At 44.6% G+C, this 14,843-nt stretch overlaps 2 protein-coding genes across 2 annotated transcripts in view; one reads left to right on the top strand and one right to left on the bottom strand.

Annotated features, from left to right (window-relative positions):
• The window catches only part of ITGAV (integrin subunit alpha V), a 71,659-nt gene extending 70,399 nt beyond the window's left edge, over positions 1-1,260 (bottom strand). Inside the window, exon 1 of the mRNA XM_044445111.1 lies at positions 935-1,260. Coding sequence (XP_044301046.1) covers positions 935-1,086 — 152 coding nt within the window. The 5' untranslated portion in view covers positions 1,087-1,260. The remainder of the gene's footprint in view (positions 1-934) is intronic.
• Positions 1,085-5,124, top strand: LOC123030846. Its single transcript, XM_044445133.1, has 5 exons — positions 1,085-1,131; positions 1,259-1,832; positions 3,795-3,879; positions 4,446-4,543; positions 4,749-5,124. Exons 1-5 carry the CDS (start codon positions 1,085-1,087, stop codon positions 4,785-4,787), a joined length of 843 nt encoding a protein of 280 aa, XP_044301068.1. The 3' UTR covers positions 4,788-5,124.
• The last annotated feature ends 9,719 nt before the right edge of the window (positions 5,125-14,843 follow it).

The following is a 14,843-nucleotide window of genomic DNA, read 5'->3' on the forward strand; positions in this document are numbered from 1 at the left end:
ATATTATTTGCTGGGGGGGGTTATTATCTCATCACATTACACTATTCTTACATGCAGGTACATTACATTACTGCAACATTCAGCTAACTACATGTTCATCTTATTTGCACTAGAAATAAATTGTCACTTAATTATATTATATCACATTATATTGATCTAAGTTGCACCTTAATTCTTGGGGACATGAAGCAAATATATATTATTATTAACTACCAATAAAAATAAATCAGTGTCTCCCCTAATGCACAGCACTTTTCATCTGCTGTTTTACAGCATCAAAAAGACTCACCAAATAGCACCATTATCTTCCCTGGCATAACATGTTTCTATGACTTTGTATGTATGGGATAAAAAGAGGCAATTCTTAATTCAGAGGACTAGGGAGGAATGTAAGTTAAGACTACTGTCTACAATCTAGAGCACTTGGGATTTTAACTAAATCCTCTTATCAGCCTGTATCTCTCAAGGTTTTTTTCTTTTTTTACCTTAAATCCAGGCTGTTAAAGTCTACGCAAGCTTATTCGGGAGTAAGTCCTACTGAAAGAGGTAGGGCTTACTTTCACTGGCTGCACTTCTTGCTCCCCTGAGAAAAGCACCCAGCTAAGCTAGGCGAGGAGGGCATCCGACCAGGACACAATAAGCAGGCGGCCCGAGGGGCTGGGGCGGGGGGGGGGGGAGAAAAGGACATCCCAATTCCACACACACTCTTGCTCGGAAGTCCAGCCCCATTCATTTTAAGGCAGCTGACATCCAAAGCTGTGCTCAAAGCGAGAGATCAGAACAGGCGCACTTCGGTTTCTCTTCCAGGGCTCCATCAGGAACTTTCCCGACGCTCGTCCGATACTCCCTGGCGCCTGTCTAATCGTGCCTCTTTGGGAAGCGACTGCAGCGGTCTGAGCGCGTCGCTTCTCCCGCTTGGCGGCAACATACTTACGAGGAGCGGTCAGGGACGAAGAAATCCACCGCGAAGCCGAAGTAACTCCCCGCAGGGCCGGTGTAAACAGTCGGTCTCTCCACATCCAGATTGAAGGCGCTGCCCGGCGCCAGCAGGAGGCTGGCGAGGAAGAGCAAGGCGATCCCAGCCATGGCCAGAGAAGGCGGCGAGAGGTGCCCGGCTGATGCCCTGCGGAGGCGCTGCCTTCTCGTCCCCTCCGCGCCTCTGGACCACTGCCGCCCGCGCACCCGCCCAGCGGCGGCGCAAAAGCAGCAGGGCCGGGAAGGAGACGTCGCTCTAGCGGGCACTGAGGGAGCTCCGCAGCCGGCGGCACTCCGCACTTCCTTTTTGTTTTGTTCTGTTTTTCCTGGGACGGGTATCGGGACGTGGGCGGAGAAAGCCCCGCCGCCGCCGCCAGACTAGCGCAATAGGACCGCCCCCATCGCTGGCTAATGGGAGGCTGCGGAGGAGGAGAGGCGAGCGAGGGAGAGGGAGAAAGAGCAGGGGAAAGGCGGATCAGCGCCGTGGGGCTTCCCGCAGAGGGGGCGGAGTGGAGCGGAGCCGGCGCCGGGCGCTTTCGTTCCTGCGAGGGCGGGAATGCCTCTGTCCGGCCGTTCGCGTGGGGCGGCGGCAGCGGCGTGGAGCGGAGCAGAGCGGAGGATCGTTTCCTGCACCCCTTCAGTCGCGTACGGACAGGGTGCCGGGAGGCGGCTGCGGGAAGAGCAGCGCTCCCAATTCCGGGTCAAGCGCGCTGCGTGGCCTCGGATGCCCATCCATAAAATGGGGGCACGAGCCAAGAGGGCCGGTCCCGGGTGTTAGTGGATCCTGCGCAAGGTGCCTTTTGAAGGAGCGCCCCCAGCCCCATGAGGCGCATCACCGAGACCGGGAGAGCAAGCAAGTAGGCCCAGTTATTAGGCAAAGTGTTAGGTCTGGAAAAGATGCAGGACTAAAGGCAACTGGAAAAAAATAACAACTTTGCAATTATGCACATAATTTGCATATGTGCATTACTGGAAATAATTATGATTTAAATTTTCTAAAAAGCAAATAAGATAAATTCTTGCTTGCTTTCAGGACAAAGCTGTGCAGTGTCCCAAATTGTGGCTGCTTAATTCTTAATCCCCCAGGTGCCCACATTTTCCTTCATCTCTCACAGACCCAAATCCAGGCGGGGAGAATGGAGTGCCTGCCGGACTCAGGCACCTGAACTGTTTACTGATGAATTGCAAACTGAATGTGCGGTACCTGCAAGGAGGCTGATGGTGCTTATTGGAGATTGTAAGAACCCAGATTGCAGGCTGTAAACTCACCCACTTTCCAAGGAGAAACCCAGAGGGGTTTGCTTCTGAGAAGATTCTCATTTGTTCTTCCATCAGAACACCACTAGCCAGAGGCCTCAGGACTGGAGAGCATTGCTTTGCTGCTTCTGGCCCCTGGATCATGAGGCAATACAAACATTAGAACATCTTTTTTTTCTTTCTTTTTTTTTTACCACTCTTGAGTTCTAATTTCTAGAAATCTCAAAATCTACACTAAATATCGCAACCTGATGTTTCTAGCATTCTCATCATGGAAGTACCAATATGCATCGTTGGACACCTTTATGTAGAGTTGGAAGGAGCCTGTAAGGCCACCTGGCCCAACCGCCTGCTCAGTGTAGGACTCCAAGTTAAAACATCTCTGACCAATGACTGTCCAACTACCCCTTGAAGTCTCCAGTGCGGGAGAGCAAACAGCCTCCCTAGGAGGTAATTGATTCCATTGCTGTACTGCTCTGTCAGGAAGTTCTTCCTGATGTCCAGCCAGAATCTGGCTTCCTGTAACTTAAGTCCATCGTTTCATAGCCTCACTCTGGGATGCTTGAAAAGAAATCCGGGCCCTCCTCTGTGTGACAGCCTTTCAGGTATTTGAAAAGTGCTATCATATTTTCCCTCAGTCTTATCCCAGCTAAACATATCTGGTTCTTTCAATTTCTTTTCATAGGACTTTCTTTCCAGTCCCTGGATCATCCTTGTAGACCTTCTCTGAACTTTTTCCAGTTTGTCTGCATCTTTCTCAAGTGTGTTACCCAGAACTGGACACAGTACTCAAGGTGGGGCCTAGCTGGTGCCAAATAGAAGGGAGCCAGTACCTCATGTGATTTGGAAGCTATACTTCTATTAATGCAGCCCAATATAGCATTGCTATTTTATTTTATTTCTGCCATATCGCATTGTTAGTTTATAGTCAACCTGTGATCCGGTTGTAATGACCATTCCAAGATCCTTCTGCCAGTTCATTTATTACTCCAGGATGTAACTCATCAGGGCCTGAAGAGCTGAACTAATTCAAGTAAATCAAGTGTTCTTTGACCATTTATTATCTCAGGCTTCAGTCCTGACCCTTCAGTTTGTGCTTCATTTCTGTGAGGGGGGTCACAGACCTGCTTTTGAGAAAAGACAGAACCAAAGCAGCGATTGAGCACTTCGGCCTTTTCTTCATCATCTGTTATTAATTTGCCTTCCTCCTTAAGAAATTGAACCACCATTTCTATACTCTGTCCTTTACTGTGCATGCACCTGAAAAATAGCTCATTGTTTTGTTTTGTTTTAGCATCCCTTCAGTTCCTTGTGTGCTTTAGCCTTCCTAATGGCACTCCTGTACTTCTGTGCCACCTCTCTGTACTTTTATCACCTGGCCTGCCTTCTGCTTCCTCAATATCCTTTTTTTTATTTTTAGGCCAACGCAAAAGTTCTTTGGGGAGCCACACTGGTTTCTTCTGCTATCTTCTATTTTTGTTTTTTGTTGGAATTGTTTGTAAATGTACATTAATTTTTTAAACTCCCACCCATCTCAACCTCTGTTTTCCTTTCACTTGCAGCAAAATATTACTTCCCATTGTCCTGAATTTATTAAAATCAGCCTTTGCAAACCCCTGACTCCGAGAAGGATCACAAGAAAAACAGGTATACTCCAGAAACTTGACTTCAGAGCCAAGGAGCTCCAGACACACTCAAGAAGGCCAGGGCAAGCCATACCTTGCTCCTACTTTAGACACTGAGTTCATTCAAACACTTTTCACAAATAAATCCACTTCTTTTTTCATAGGGAAGAAGGCTTGTGTTAAGACTGATAGCAAGTGGGGCAGCCCTAAAGATCCAGGGCACTGCTCAAAAGATCCAAGGCCCATACCCTACATGAACCACTACTAAAACTTCCCATGGGCAGCAAAATGGTGGGGCAGATGGCCTGGCAGAGATGCAGAAGTCCACAAGAATAATCTGGGATTCTGGCTACAGTGGGTCACCCCGCAACACCACTTCTGCTAGGGACCTAATCTCTCTGGGTGGCATGGTAGAAAAGAATGTATCCCCCCCACCCTTTCCCTTTCCCTTTCCCTTTCCCTTTCCCATTCACACACACACACACACACACACACCCCTCTCATGCAGAATGCAGATGAGTGCCAAATAGGTAGGAGCCACTTTATCCTGGTTGGCCTTGCTCTTCACTCTCTGGGTTTCCTTGACAGTTTTGGCCCAGCTGATCTGGCTTGAATGCAGAGCTCTGGCAAGTTCAAGAGTATATGTTTATAGGAGACACGACTCACAGGCGCAATCATACTTCTCAGTAAGTATTTACCAGTGCTAGCAAAATGGAATGTATGTCCAAAAATGGTATCAGAATTTACTGAGTAAGTTATAACGCCCCCTCAGCTTAAGTTTTTCCTGAACTTCCTAACTGTTGTGTGTAATTTGCCAGGGATGGTTACTTCAGAGGTGCTTCTTATTTTGGTTTGTTTATTTGAAGGTGCTTTTAATATTTTTAATTCCAGATTGAAGGTGAAAATGGTTTGAAAAAGACCGCTGGCTGATACATACTCAGGAAGGTCAAATGTCAAAAGCCCCCTGTGCTTGTGACTTCATAAAAGGAGCCCGGTGGGCATCTGGCACTGCTGCTGGCTGACCTTGTGGTTATGGGGCTTTCCCCAGCCCTGCCTCTGCCTCCTCCTGCTCCTCCTCTGCTCCATGGATGGAGAACCCCATGGCAGAACTTGCCCCGCTTCCAAGGAATATAACCCAACAAAGAGTCCATGGCTTAAATATCAGCCACTTTCTACCTTACAACTTTTGCCCCCTTTTTTTAAACTATTTTGTCTAACTCCAAATCTGCATGCTACTTGGTTGGATAATAAAAGGATCACACTGATACGGCTGTTTGCAATGCTCTTTTGCAATGAGAGAGGAGACTGGAGGGGAGGGAGGACCATTTTACCAGCCCTGATGAAAGAGTGTTTATTTTATTTCCTGTTCCCTTATTATCTCTCTTCCCTCTCGTGTGGTGTCGTTTTCGCTTATGAACCTGTGGGAAGGAACTGTTTAAAAGATTGTAGGCTGCTCTGGAACACTTTTTGGCTAAGAAACAGGATAAAAATACTTTACATAAATAAATGCATTTAAGGTGGTACTCCTGGTCACATATTCAGGGTTGGAGGAGCTCTTGAACCAGTTTGGATGATGGTTTAAAAGATCAAGATGTCTTTGCCAAAGCTAGATGCATAAAGGAAGGGGTTAGGAGGGGGCATAAGGAGGGGGCACACAGGTCTGAAAAGTGATGTCTTATTGAAGCAAGATTGGTACTTCCGAACCAAGCCATAATGTCCTTGAACGCTCCTCTGTCTCCTTAAATCTGCATCCAGTGCATAAGAAGGGGACATTTCAAAGAAGCTGCCTTCCTAGTTTTCCCAAGAATTGGTTGTTTAGTCGGGATTCCATTTTCTAAAAAGTTACTGGAGCAGAAAACATATCAGACCTGAGGAAAATGTAGATAGCTAATTATACAGAATTATTTTATTTATTTAGGAAATTTCTATGCCACCCTATTCGCCGAAGCCTCGGATTGGATTATACTCCAATCTGCACCTTAGCTGTTTGTTTTTTTTAATGTATTTTGCTCCCTGACATTTTTCTTCCCTCCTTGTGCCAAAAGAGAAGCAACTGAGCTAATTAAGGCAGTCATTTTGCTGAGTCAACATACTTCCTCCCACAAGTCTCCAAACATGTTGAGTCACCATGTTAGGGAAACAGAAGGCACAGAGTCATTTGGTCCAGCTTCAGCTGCACATTTTTTTTAAACAATCTATAGCAGTCTAGACACAGGGTGTAGCCACAGATGGTTATGTGGATATGTGTGCCAACCTCCTCTCCCTGCACTGGACACCTACCAAACTACAATAGTAAAATTTCCGTGGAAGGCCAGAATCCAGCCAGGTAAGTTCTCTGCTTGCATGAACCACAAAGAACAAACCTAACCCAGCAAGGTTAGAGATCTAGTTGTCTATTCCATTTTGAGTGGCCTTGCAGAGCAAATAAAGTCTAGTCACCCACTCTGCCTTTCGGAACAAATAAGTAAAGTGGAGAGATCAGCAACTGACAAGATTATGAATACTAATTTTAGTATGAATAGGCAAGAATGACTTGTGGTTAAGTGCTGTTCTTGCAAGCAAGGTTTTTGTATCATTCAGAGCAGTGGAAATGGTGTCCCTTTGCTTCTATTTGCTCAGTTGTTGGGTATGGTTGCAAAGAATGAATTGGCAGGGTCTCTATAATCAGGATCCAGACAGTAAACTAGGTGCTGGTATGGTTATATTTGCTCTCCTTTTTCAGGTTGGGCTCTGCTGTGCAAATGAAAGTGGCAATTAAGGATTGGAGGGAGGTGAAACTCCCAGTCACGTTGCCTTAACAATACAGAAGGACAGGCTCTTAGCTGTTCTAAGCTTCATCCGCCAAGGCAGCCTTCTCCAACCAGGTGTTTGCGCCTACAGCACAACAACTCCGACATCTGAGAACTGGACTGCTGACTTTGAAAAGCCACTGTGTTACCTGAGTTACCAAAAACCAAAACAGTTTCAGAAGAACACTGTTACAGTTTAGGGATTTCTAAATGGTTGGAATGCCTCTCCAAGGATTGGCTGGTTGGTGGCACAGGCTTTCTGTGGCAAGAAGCGATCATATCCTGGCCTTTTGGGCCTGTCCCCTTTTGTCCCTCACCTCAGAAATGAGACCACTGAAAGCTTCTCCAAAATAGAATTTGGTTGTTTCAGGCTGACAATAATTCCATTCCCCAATATAAAGGAAAGGTATGCAAGTGGGTGTTTGACTTTGTTAGGACAAGATGAGCCAGAGCTCTCCCATAACATGGCTGCTAAAACCCTGTAAGAACAGCTTGAGACATAAGACAGAATCCACGCTGCAAGTCTTGCTTCCCAAGTGGGCCTTAGAAATGCTGATGTCGCTGTCCTGAAAGGTCTCCCTTTGGAGGTACACTCTTAGGCTGATGGTTCACCTGTCCTGAAGTCTCTTCTTGTATTGTGTTCATCCCCTATTGTTTTATTCTAGTGTGCCTCTAGCATACTGTGTATGTGATTCCCCCACTGAATTTCCCACCGCTCCTCCAAACGGTGTATGTAACGAATAGGTTATATAAAAGCATCTCGTACAGACTCTTGTTTCCTCTATGTCTGCATAAACTGCACATGTTCTTTTGATTGTGCCCCCCACCCTCAGCAGACTCTTGGAGGGGCAGATTCACTCTTGTCAACTTCCAGTCATGCTACATGCAAAATGCATCTTTGTATAAGGCGTCAGCTGGTGGTTCAGACTGTGGTGTGAAGCCACTCTTTTTTCTCAGGAAGTTGGCTAATGGGAAGGAAGTGATTCCGGAACCAGGCCAAAATAGATTTCAGGGTTAATCAGACAGAAAGGAGGGGGAATTACCGCAAAGCCCTACACTGTAACAGTGTTACTCTGAAAGGGTTATGGTTTTTGGAAACTCGGGTAACACAGTGGCTTTTCAAAGTCAGCAGATGCCAGAATACCTGGTTGGAGAAGGTTGCCCTGACTGATGAAGCTTAGATCAGCTGCTCAGTGTTTCTTTATTACAGTTGTCACGAGTGTGTTTCAAGAAAAGGCCCATGGCTGCAAGCAGTACTGAGATGAACTGGACCCCACACATCTTTATGGTTTGTGCTGCCTCTGCCCAACATGGGCAAGAGGAGGAGGGAAGAAGCAGTGTGTGTGGGGGAATTTCCAGGGCCCTGGCAAAACGTTTTCTTTTGCTAATGATGAGATGGACACTCCCAGTCCCTGGCTCCCTGGCAGTGAGTGGGTCCCATCCCTGATGAGAGAACGTACTTCTGGGCTTTGGGACTGCCTCCCACAGCCGCTCCTGAAGAGAAGTTCCTCAGCCGCCAGCAAACCTGTGGGAAGGAGCAGTGAAAGTGGGTGCTTTTTAAAAGTTTTCAAGCTTTTTGCAAGGGGCTCAGAGGAGGGCAGTCACAAAAAATCCATCCATGTCACATTTTTCATTAGGATGCTTACATACCCTATAGTTGTAACTGCCCTTCCTTTATACCGTTGTGTACAGTCTGACCCACTGTATAACTTTACATTGTGTACAGTTCTGCACTGTGTGTAGTGACTCTCTCAGTGCAATGGTTCCCTCAGCACCCCCCGCCCCCGGTTGCAAAATGGGCTTGTGAGTGAGAGGTCTGCTGCATTTATCATTCTAGCTGTCCCATCAATGTTAGCAAGCTCAGCCCCTTGATTAGATACTTTCCGCATTCACTGGAGGTGGGGGGAGTATGTGGAATCACAATCTGGTTTAATCCCTAAATAAAGCCATAGCATTTTTGGTGTACACTGAAGAAGGAGTGGGAACCTTGGTGTCCCCAGGTGTTGTGCATTACATCTCCCATAAGGCCCAGACAATATGACCTAACGATCAGGCATTATGGGAGCTGTAGTTCAAAAGTTCAAAAGACCTGGGCACCAGGACTCCTGCCCCTGAAATAAAGTCTTTGTAGGAATCACACATTGTAGTTTCCGACAACTTTGATCACTGCTTAGCCATGCAAGTGAAAATGCCGTATTACAAGGAAAACAAGGTATGGCTCAAACAGAATGTGTAACAATAGAACTTGCCGAAGCGGGAAGGTCAGTGGTGATTCCCTTTTGTTCATTTTGTTGATAAGAATATCTTGCCCTTGCTCCTCATTTCTTTAATTCAGATAAGAATTAATGATTCACCGAAACCTCATCATCAGCCCGAATGGGGATAGTCAGACCCACGTACAGTTCCACCCAGTTGTTAGTGACTCTGCTCCGTGAGGGTAGAATTGTATCATCAGAGCTCATGTCTCTTAATACACTTCTCTCCCCCATGAGGAATGGTCTGGCAGACATTCAAAAATGTGTAGTCTACATGTAAGCATTTCCTGCCCTTGTCTAAAAAGCCCTAGCAAAATGTTATCGGTTACAGCTCGCATCCCATGAGGATGGGAAAGGGGGAAAACATTGGTGAATGTTTGAGTCTTTGCTATACCAGCTTACAGTAAACTTGTATGTTTGTCTGTTTTTGTTGAAACTGGAATAAGTGGGGCATGTGCTATCTCCTATTTTTAGTTTTTCTTGCAGCACAGAACATCATGAATGTGGCAAGGAGGGATGTTATGAAGTTCTGAGTTCAAAGACATACTTCTAAAATTAATGGGAAATATCTTTTGGGCCTTTTGCCCTAGCTTACACTGAAGTCATTTTCTTTTTGTGCATGATGTTTAGACTATAAGTCATGGCTACTTATGGCCTCTATTTGCTCCTTGCCATTAATAATAGTTTACCAAGAGTGTAGATGAAATGAATAGATTTCACAGAGAATAGCTTAAAGATAGGCCCTTTTACTACTACAGCTCCCATATACCACAGCCAGCATGGACAACGGGCAGGGATTATGGGAGTTGTGCAAAGGATCAGGAGGGTGCCAGATTACCTACCTGGGCATAGCCTGGACATAGAATTTGTTCATACATATTGGGCAACGATAATGTAAGCATTTCTGTTTATCAGAAGCAGGGGAAATCCAGTGGAAAAGTTTCTGGGGAGTACATAAAATAAAAACAGCCACTGATCTCATCGTAAGACAAAACTAAAAAAAAATTCCTCTGATTAACCAGGGACAGAAGCTTAACTAACCATTTCATTTTTCTTTTCAGAATCGGAAATAAAAATGTAGGTATATTTACATAGTCAGAGTGAGGGAAAGTTCATGCACAGTAGCAGTTTGCATGGGCGCATGTGCGAGGCAGGCCTGTTTCATTCCACAGGGCTTCCTCCTCCTGTCTACTCTTGAGTTACCAGGTCGGCTGGTGTGTGGATGTGGGACACAGAGGAGATGGGCTGCTGAGTGGGGCACATGTGTAAACCATCTCCTATGGGGTACCAGGGGCAAGGAATTGAACAAACCTTGTGCTTGGCTCATAAATAACATGACTGTGCTGTGATTTAAACAATCCTTTCAGATCTATCGCACGTATAAATAGCTTCATGTGAACCCTGGCTTCATTTAGAGCCACACACAGGTATGGAACTTCTCTCCTGAGCTGTTGCAGGCAGAGATTCAACATCATATTTAAATTTATTTATTTTATTTAAAGCTTTTATAGACCTCCCCATTACTAGCATCTCGTACACAATTCTTTTCTCACCTATGACCAATGGCCATTCACTTCTGCATTTTCGGAAAGGAACAAAGGTACCCCTCAGCCTTTACAAAGACAAGTGCAAGTGATGACACCCCCTCCCCCCTGGGGAAAAAAAAAGAATGCTGCCATAAAGCACATTTAGATCCTGGGGTGTTTTCACTGGCAGATATGTATCACTAAGAAATGACTGGGCAAGGGGAGGGATGGAGGGTGCTGCACAGTGTAATCTTCTGTGTGTTTACTCAGAAGTAAGTTCACTGTATTCACTGCTGCTGCTTCTCAAGAAAATGTGTTTAAGGATGACAGCCCAATGGCACAATCTTATAGCTGTCTGTATAGAACTTGATTGTATACAGACCAGAGTATAGGACAGCAGCATCAGTCCCACTGAGGTTTGGCCCATTAGATACATTCCTACTTGCTGAAGTTCTGAGTGCATGGCAACATGCCATTGTGAAATCGGTGGACGTAATTGGGTTTGTTTTTTTTAAACAGACCTACTTGCTCTGTTCTGAGTTCTTAAGGAGGGTCTGCAAGTTTTCAGCTCAGTGGAGTATGAACTGAAAATGTTCACCTGCAGAAGGCCCCTTTTTGCTTGCACTTTGTGAGATCAGTAAAAATTTGGCTTTATCAATTCCAGATTAGTTGTGCAATTCCTTTTTAAGTGTGTTGTGTTTAAAGTGAAGAATTAACATATGGAAGCCTGAGATACAATGCTTTAGTGTATTGATTTTTTCCCAACTCCAACAGCAAAGAAAGAGAAAGAAAGAAAGAAAGAAAGAAAGAAAGAAAGAAAGGGAAGGGAAGGGAAGGGAAGGGAAGGGAAGGGAAGGGAAGGGAAGGGAAGGGAAGGGAAGGGAAGGGAAGGGAAGAAAGGCATCCTGAAACAGGATGGGCAAGGAAGGACACAAATGGCAGATTCTGAACTTGTATTTAGTATGTCTGCCATGTAAATTTCAAAGCCATAAAAATCCTCTTCCTATTTTTTATGTTATATATGTTTTCCCTGTAGATGTTAAACCATTGTTTAGCCACTCTTAAACCGGTCTAAAACAGTGCCATCAGTCTGATTTGCATGCTTGTTTTCCTTCAGTTTCATGCCATAATATGTGTAATACATCTGCTATAATAACCATACTTAAAATAGGATTAACTTAGTTATCTTTTTACTAGTCACATTGCTTTCAAGGATATAACTCACAGATTTTACAAGAATTTATTCATTCACAAGATTAAACCCATGTTCTTAACCAGAACCACCTACAAAAGGGTGGTGACTTGGTAGCAAGGTAGATACTCTAATGGTTTTGGGCTTTAAAAAAAACACTTATTATATGTATACAGACTGTGAATTTATATGTTAAAAACTGTGCTGAGAAGGTTTGACCAAAAACTGCGTGGATCTTACAACTTTTAATATAATAATATTCATTTCTGACCTGTGTAGTTAGGATATGGAAAGGCACCTGTATGAAATGTTGGATCGCTGCTACTAGCTAGTGTAGGGCAGGTATGGCAAACATGAGCTCTCCAGATGTTGATGGACTATAATTTTCAGGGAAACAGTGAACAGAAAGGGTAGTACATTCCCCATATTCCTCCACCACTGACTTAGCTGGCCAGAAAGCAGTCCAGTAACTACTGGAAGGTCACACGTTTGCCTTCTCTGGTACAGACTGTTCTGAGCTCGATGGACCAAAGCTCTGATTTGCAGCTTACTCTGGTCCAATGAATGCCAGAAGACCAATGCTTTTCTGCTGCCAAACACTTACTACCACTGCACTAAAGGTATCTGTGAATACTGATGCCATTACTCTCAGGCTCACAAATGGCCAGGAATGTGGGTACCCCCCAAAAGGATTTTTCCATATGCTTGGAATTTAGGATATACACAAACAGTTGAAACTACACTATCATTCACTACATTTTCATGGAACCACATAGTGTAAACGAGAGTTTGCAGATAGTTTGGAAATCCTTCATCAAGGGTTTAGAAAGCCTTTCCTTCTGTATATCCTCCGCATACCATCTAACAGCAGTGAGGCTGATCAGTAGCAAAACAATTGATTGCAAATGACTTTTTTTTTTTTTTTTTTGCAGAATCTGCTCTATGCATAGAGGTTCAAAGAAGTGCTTAAAGACTCCTTCCACAGTGCAAATGGATTCTGAATTACCCCCATTTTCCAGAGAGGTTTGCCAAATTGCATGGCAGTGGGAGGCAGGAGTCTGCTGAAGTTCATACCAGACAAATTTCACAGGTCCATCAATCTCAGCCATCCTATGTACGTGGGGTCTCATTGCCCCCTTCTACAAACAGAATTTATAGATGCTTATAATTACCCCTTCAACAGGAAAGCAGTTCTGCCTGAAAGCCGCAATGCTGTCAGTTCCTCTCACTTTAATAAAACAACTTAAAGCTAAGAGGAAGTCTGCAGGCCAGTGAGCATTCAAAACATGTACTTTGTTAATAGTTCACAAGATTCACAGGAGCAGCAATGTCCATGGGGTGAAACAACATGCTTACATTTCTTAGATTCCAGCGTAGTGACTAACAGGTAATAATTAAACAGAAGAAAAAGAATTAAGGACCACAGCATGCAACCCAGTGAGATAGCAATTCAAGCAAAACCAACAGGATAATCGCAGTTGTGATTCATCTCGTCCTTTTGTTTGTTTTTTTTCCAATATAAGGAAAATAAATCCTTAGAAATGGAGGGGGGAATTCTAAATGCTCCTTGTTGTATCTTGTTGAAATTGACATCCGATGGTCCCTTTTACAGCACAGGCTACAAGCAGACTCAGTAGCAGAGCTTGAGTTAGTTCAAGGCTTGGAGGGTCACCGGTGTTGTATCAAAAGCACAGCAGCATCGGATTCAGGCCCTGCAGCTCAACTGGTCACCTGGGGCCTGGCATGTACACTGTGGCATTGAGGCAAAGGCTGCTTTGAAAGTCCTCCAAGTGTGGGCTGTTCTGGGGCAGTGACTCCCTGTGCGGACCAATTGTAACCACTCCATCACAATGGCTTTTCACAGTTGTTTGTGGTGTTGTGGCAAAAGCAGTGCAAGGGAGCTATTGAATGTGAACCTCTCCATGTGCAGCAACAGACATCACTGCATGGCACAGTTTAAGGCATCTCTATGTGCAGATGATTCACCTTCAGCTTTAACTTTCTGGGAAAACACATTCCCTTAAAAGAACTGTGTTGTCTTACATGGATAGCAACATTGAAGGGCCTAACTTTTACAGGTGGTGTTGCAATACATCAGATGTGTGAAAGAAAAAGACTGAGGAGAGGTTTGTGTTGTCATGTAACTGAACCTGAATAGTCTTGGTGGTGCCATGGAGAGCTTGTGCATTTGTGCAGCAACTCATTCCATGGATTCCATCATCATCCAGCAACAATGCCTAACAGTGAACTGGAAAACAAAGGAAGAGTCATTGCATACAATAGGACATGGGAAAATTGAATCTAACTGCAGCTCAGGAGCTGTTCAGCAAGTTTTTAGTGCTGTGCACTGTATGATCATTAAGTATTCTTACACCAGGGTCCATTTTCACTGTATTGTTTATAATTTCCTAGCATTTTTGGTTTTATTCTCCAGGGCATCAATTAATATGCATAAACTGCTACTGTTGCGATGCATTTTATTCATCTCCAGTCACTACAGACAAGCAAGGCCTCTATCCTTAGAGCACAGGAAAGCCACCTGCTAACATGTGAATGTACGCTCCTGCTCATATCAATGAGTCAGATCACACCATATATTCACATTGACTCTGAATGATGCCTTTGCACAATTCACGCATCAAGCTTCTTGTTGGATCTGTGTGTACCTTCACCTTCAGAGGACACCACCACAGCATCCATTGCCGAGTTGTATTTGTGGCAGTCAGATCTTCAGATCAGAACTTTTTCACTGGCGATCAAGGACAGGTTGTGTGACTGCGTCCATATAAAGCTCTTACAGATGAACCCATGACCAGACAGTGAGATCTGTTCCTAGGGTGCCACAGCGCTGTTTACGACTGTCATCTGGGGTAGCTAATCCCTAAAGAAATGCCATGATTATATGATTGATCATCAGCTAAATCGTCTACATACTCCTTGCAAGCTTTATTAGTGGGAATAACTGAGCATGGGCATGTGGTGTAGTGGTTAAAGCGCCAGACTTGGTTTCTAGTCCACACTCAGCCATGAAGCTCATGGAGTTACTGCAGGCCAGTCACAGACTCTCAGCCCAACCTACCTCACAGGATTGATGTTGTGAGGATAAAATGGAGAGAACAAGAACCTTGTGAGCCACCTTGGGTTCCTTGTGAGAAGAATAAAGGTGGGGGTATAATATAAATTAATAAGAGCCTGCAAAAAGGGACTCAATAAAGCATTCAGAC

This window comes from Varanus komodoensis, unplaced genomic scaffold, assembly GCF_004798865.1.
Source record: "Varanus komodoensis strain SLA01 unplaced genomic scaffold, ASM479886v1 scaffold47, whole genome shotgun sequence".
Taxonomy (NCBI): domain Eukaryota; kingdom Metazoa; phylum Chordata; class Lepidosauria; order Squamata; family Varanidae; genus Varanus; species Varanus komodoensis.

Coding starts and splice junctions, on each gene's coding strand:
- LOC123030846 (XM_044445133.1), top strand. CDS start 1,085: ATGGCCAGAGAAGGCGGCGAGAGGTGCCCGGCTGATGCCCTGCGGAG. Junction 1,132..1,258: donor CCGGCTGATGCCCTGCGGAG/GCGCTGCCTTCT, acceptor GGAGCTCCGCAG/CCGGCGGCACTCCGCACTTC. Junction 4,544..4,748: donor AGGCGCAATCATACTTCTCA/GTAAGTATTTAC, acceptor TTTTAATTCCAG/ATTGAAGGTGAAAATGGTTT.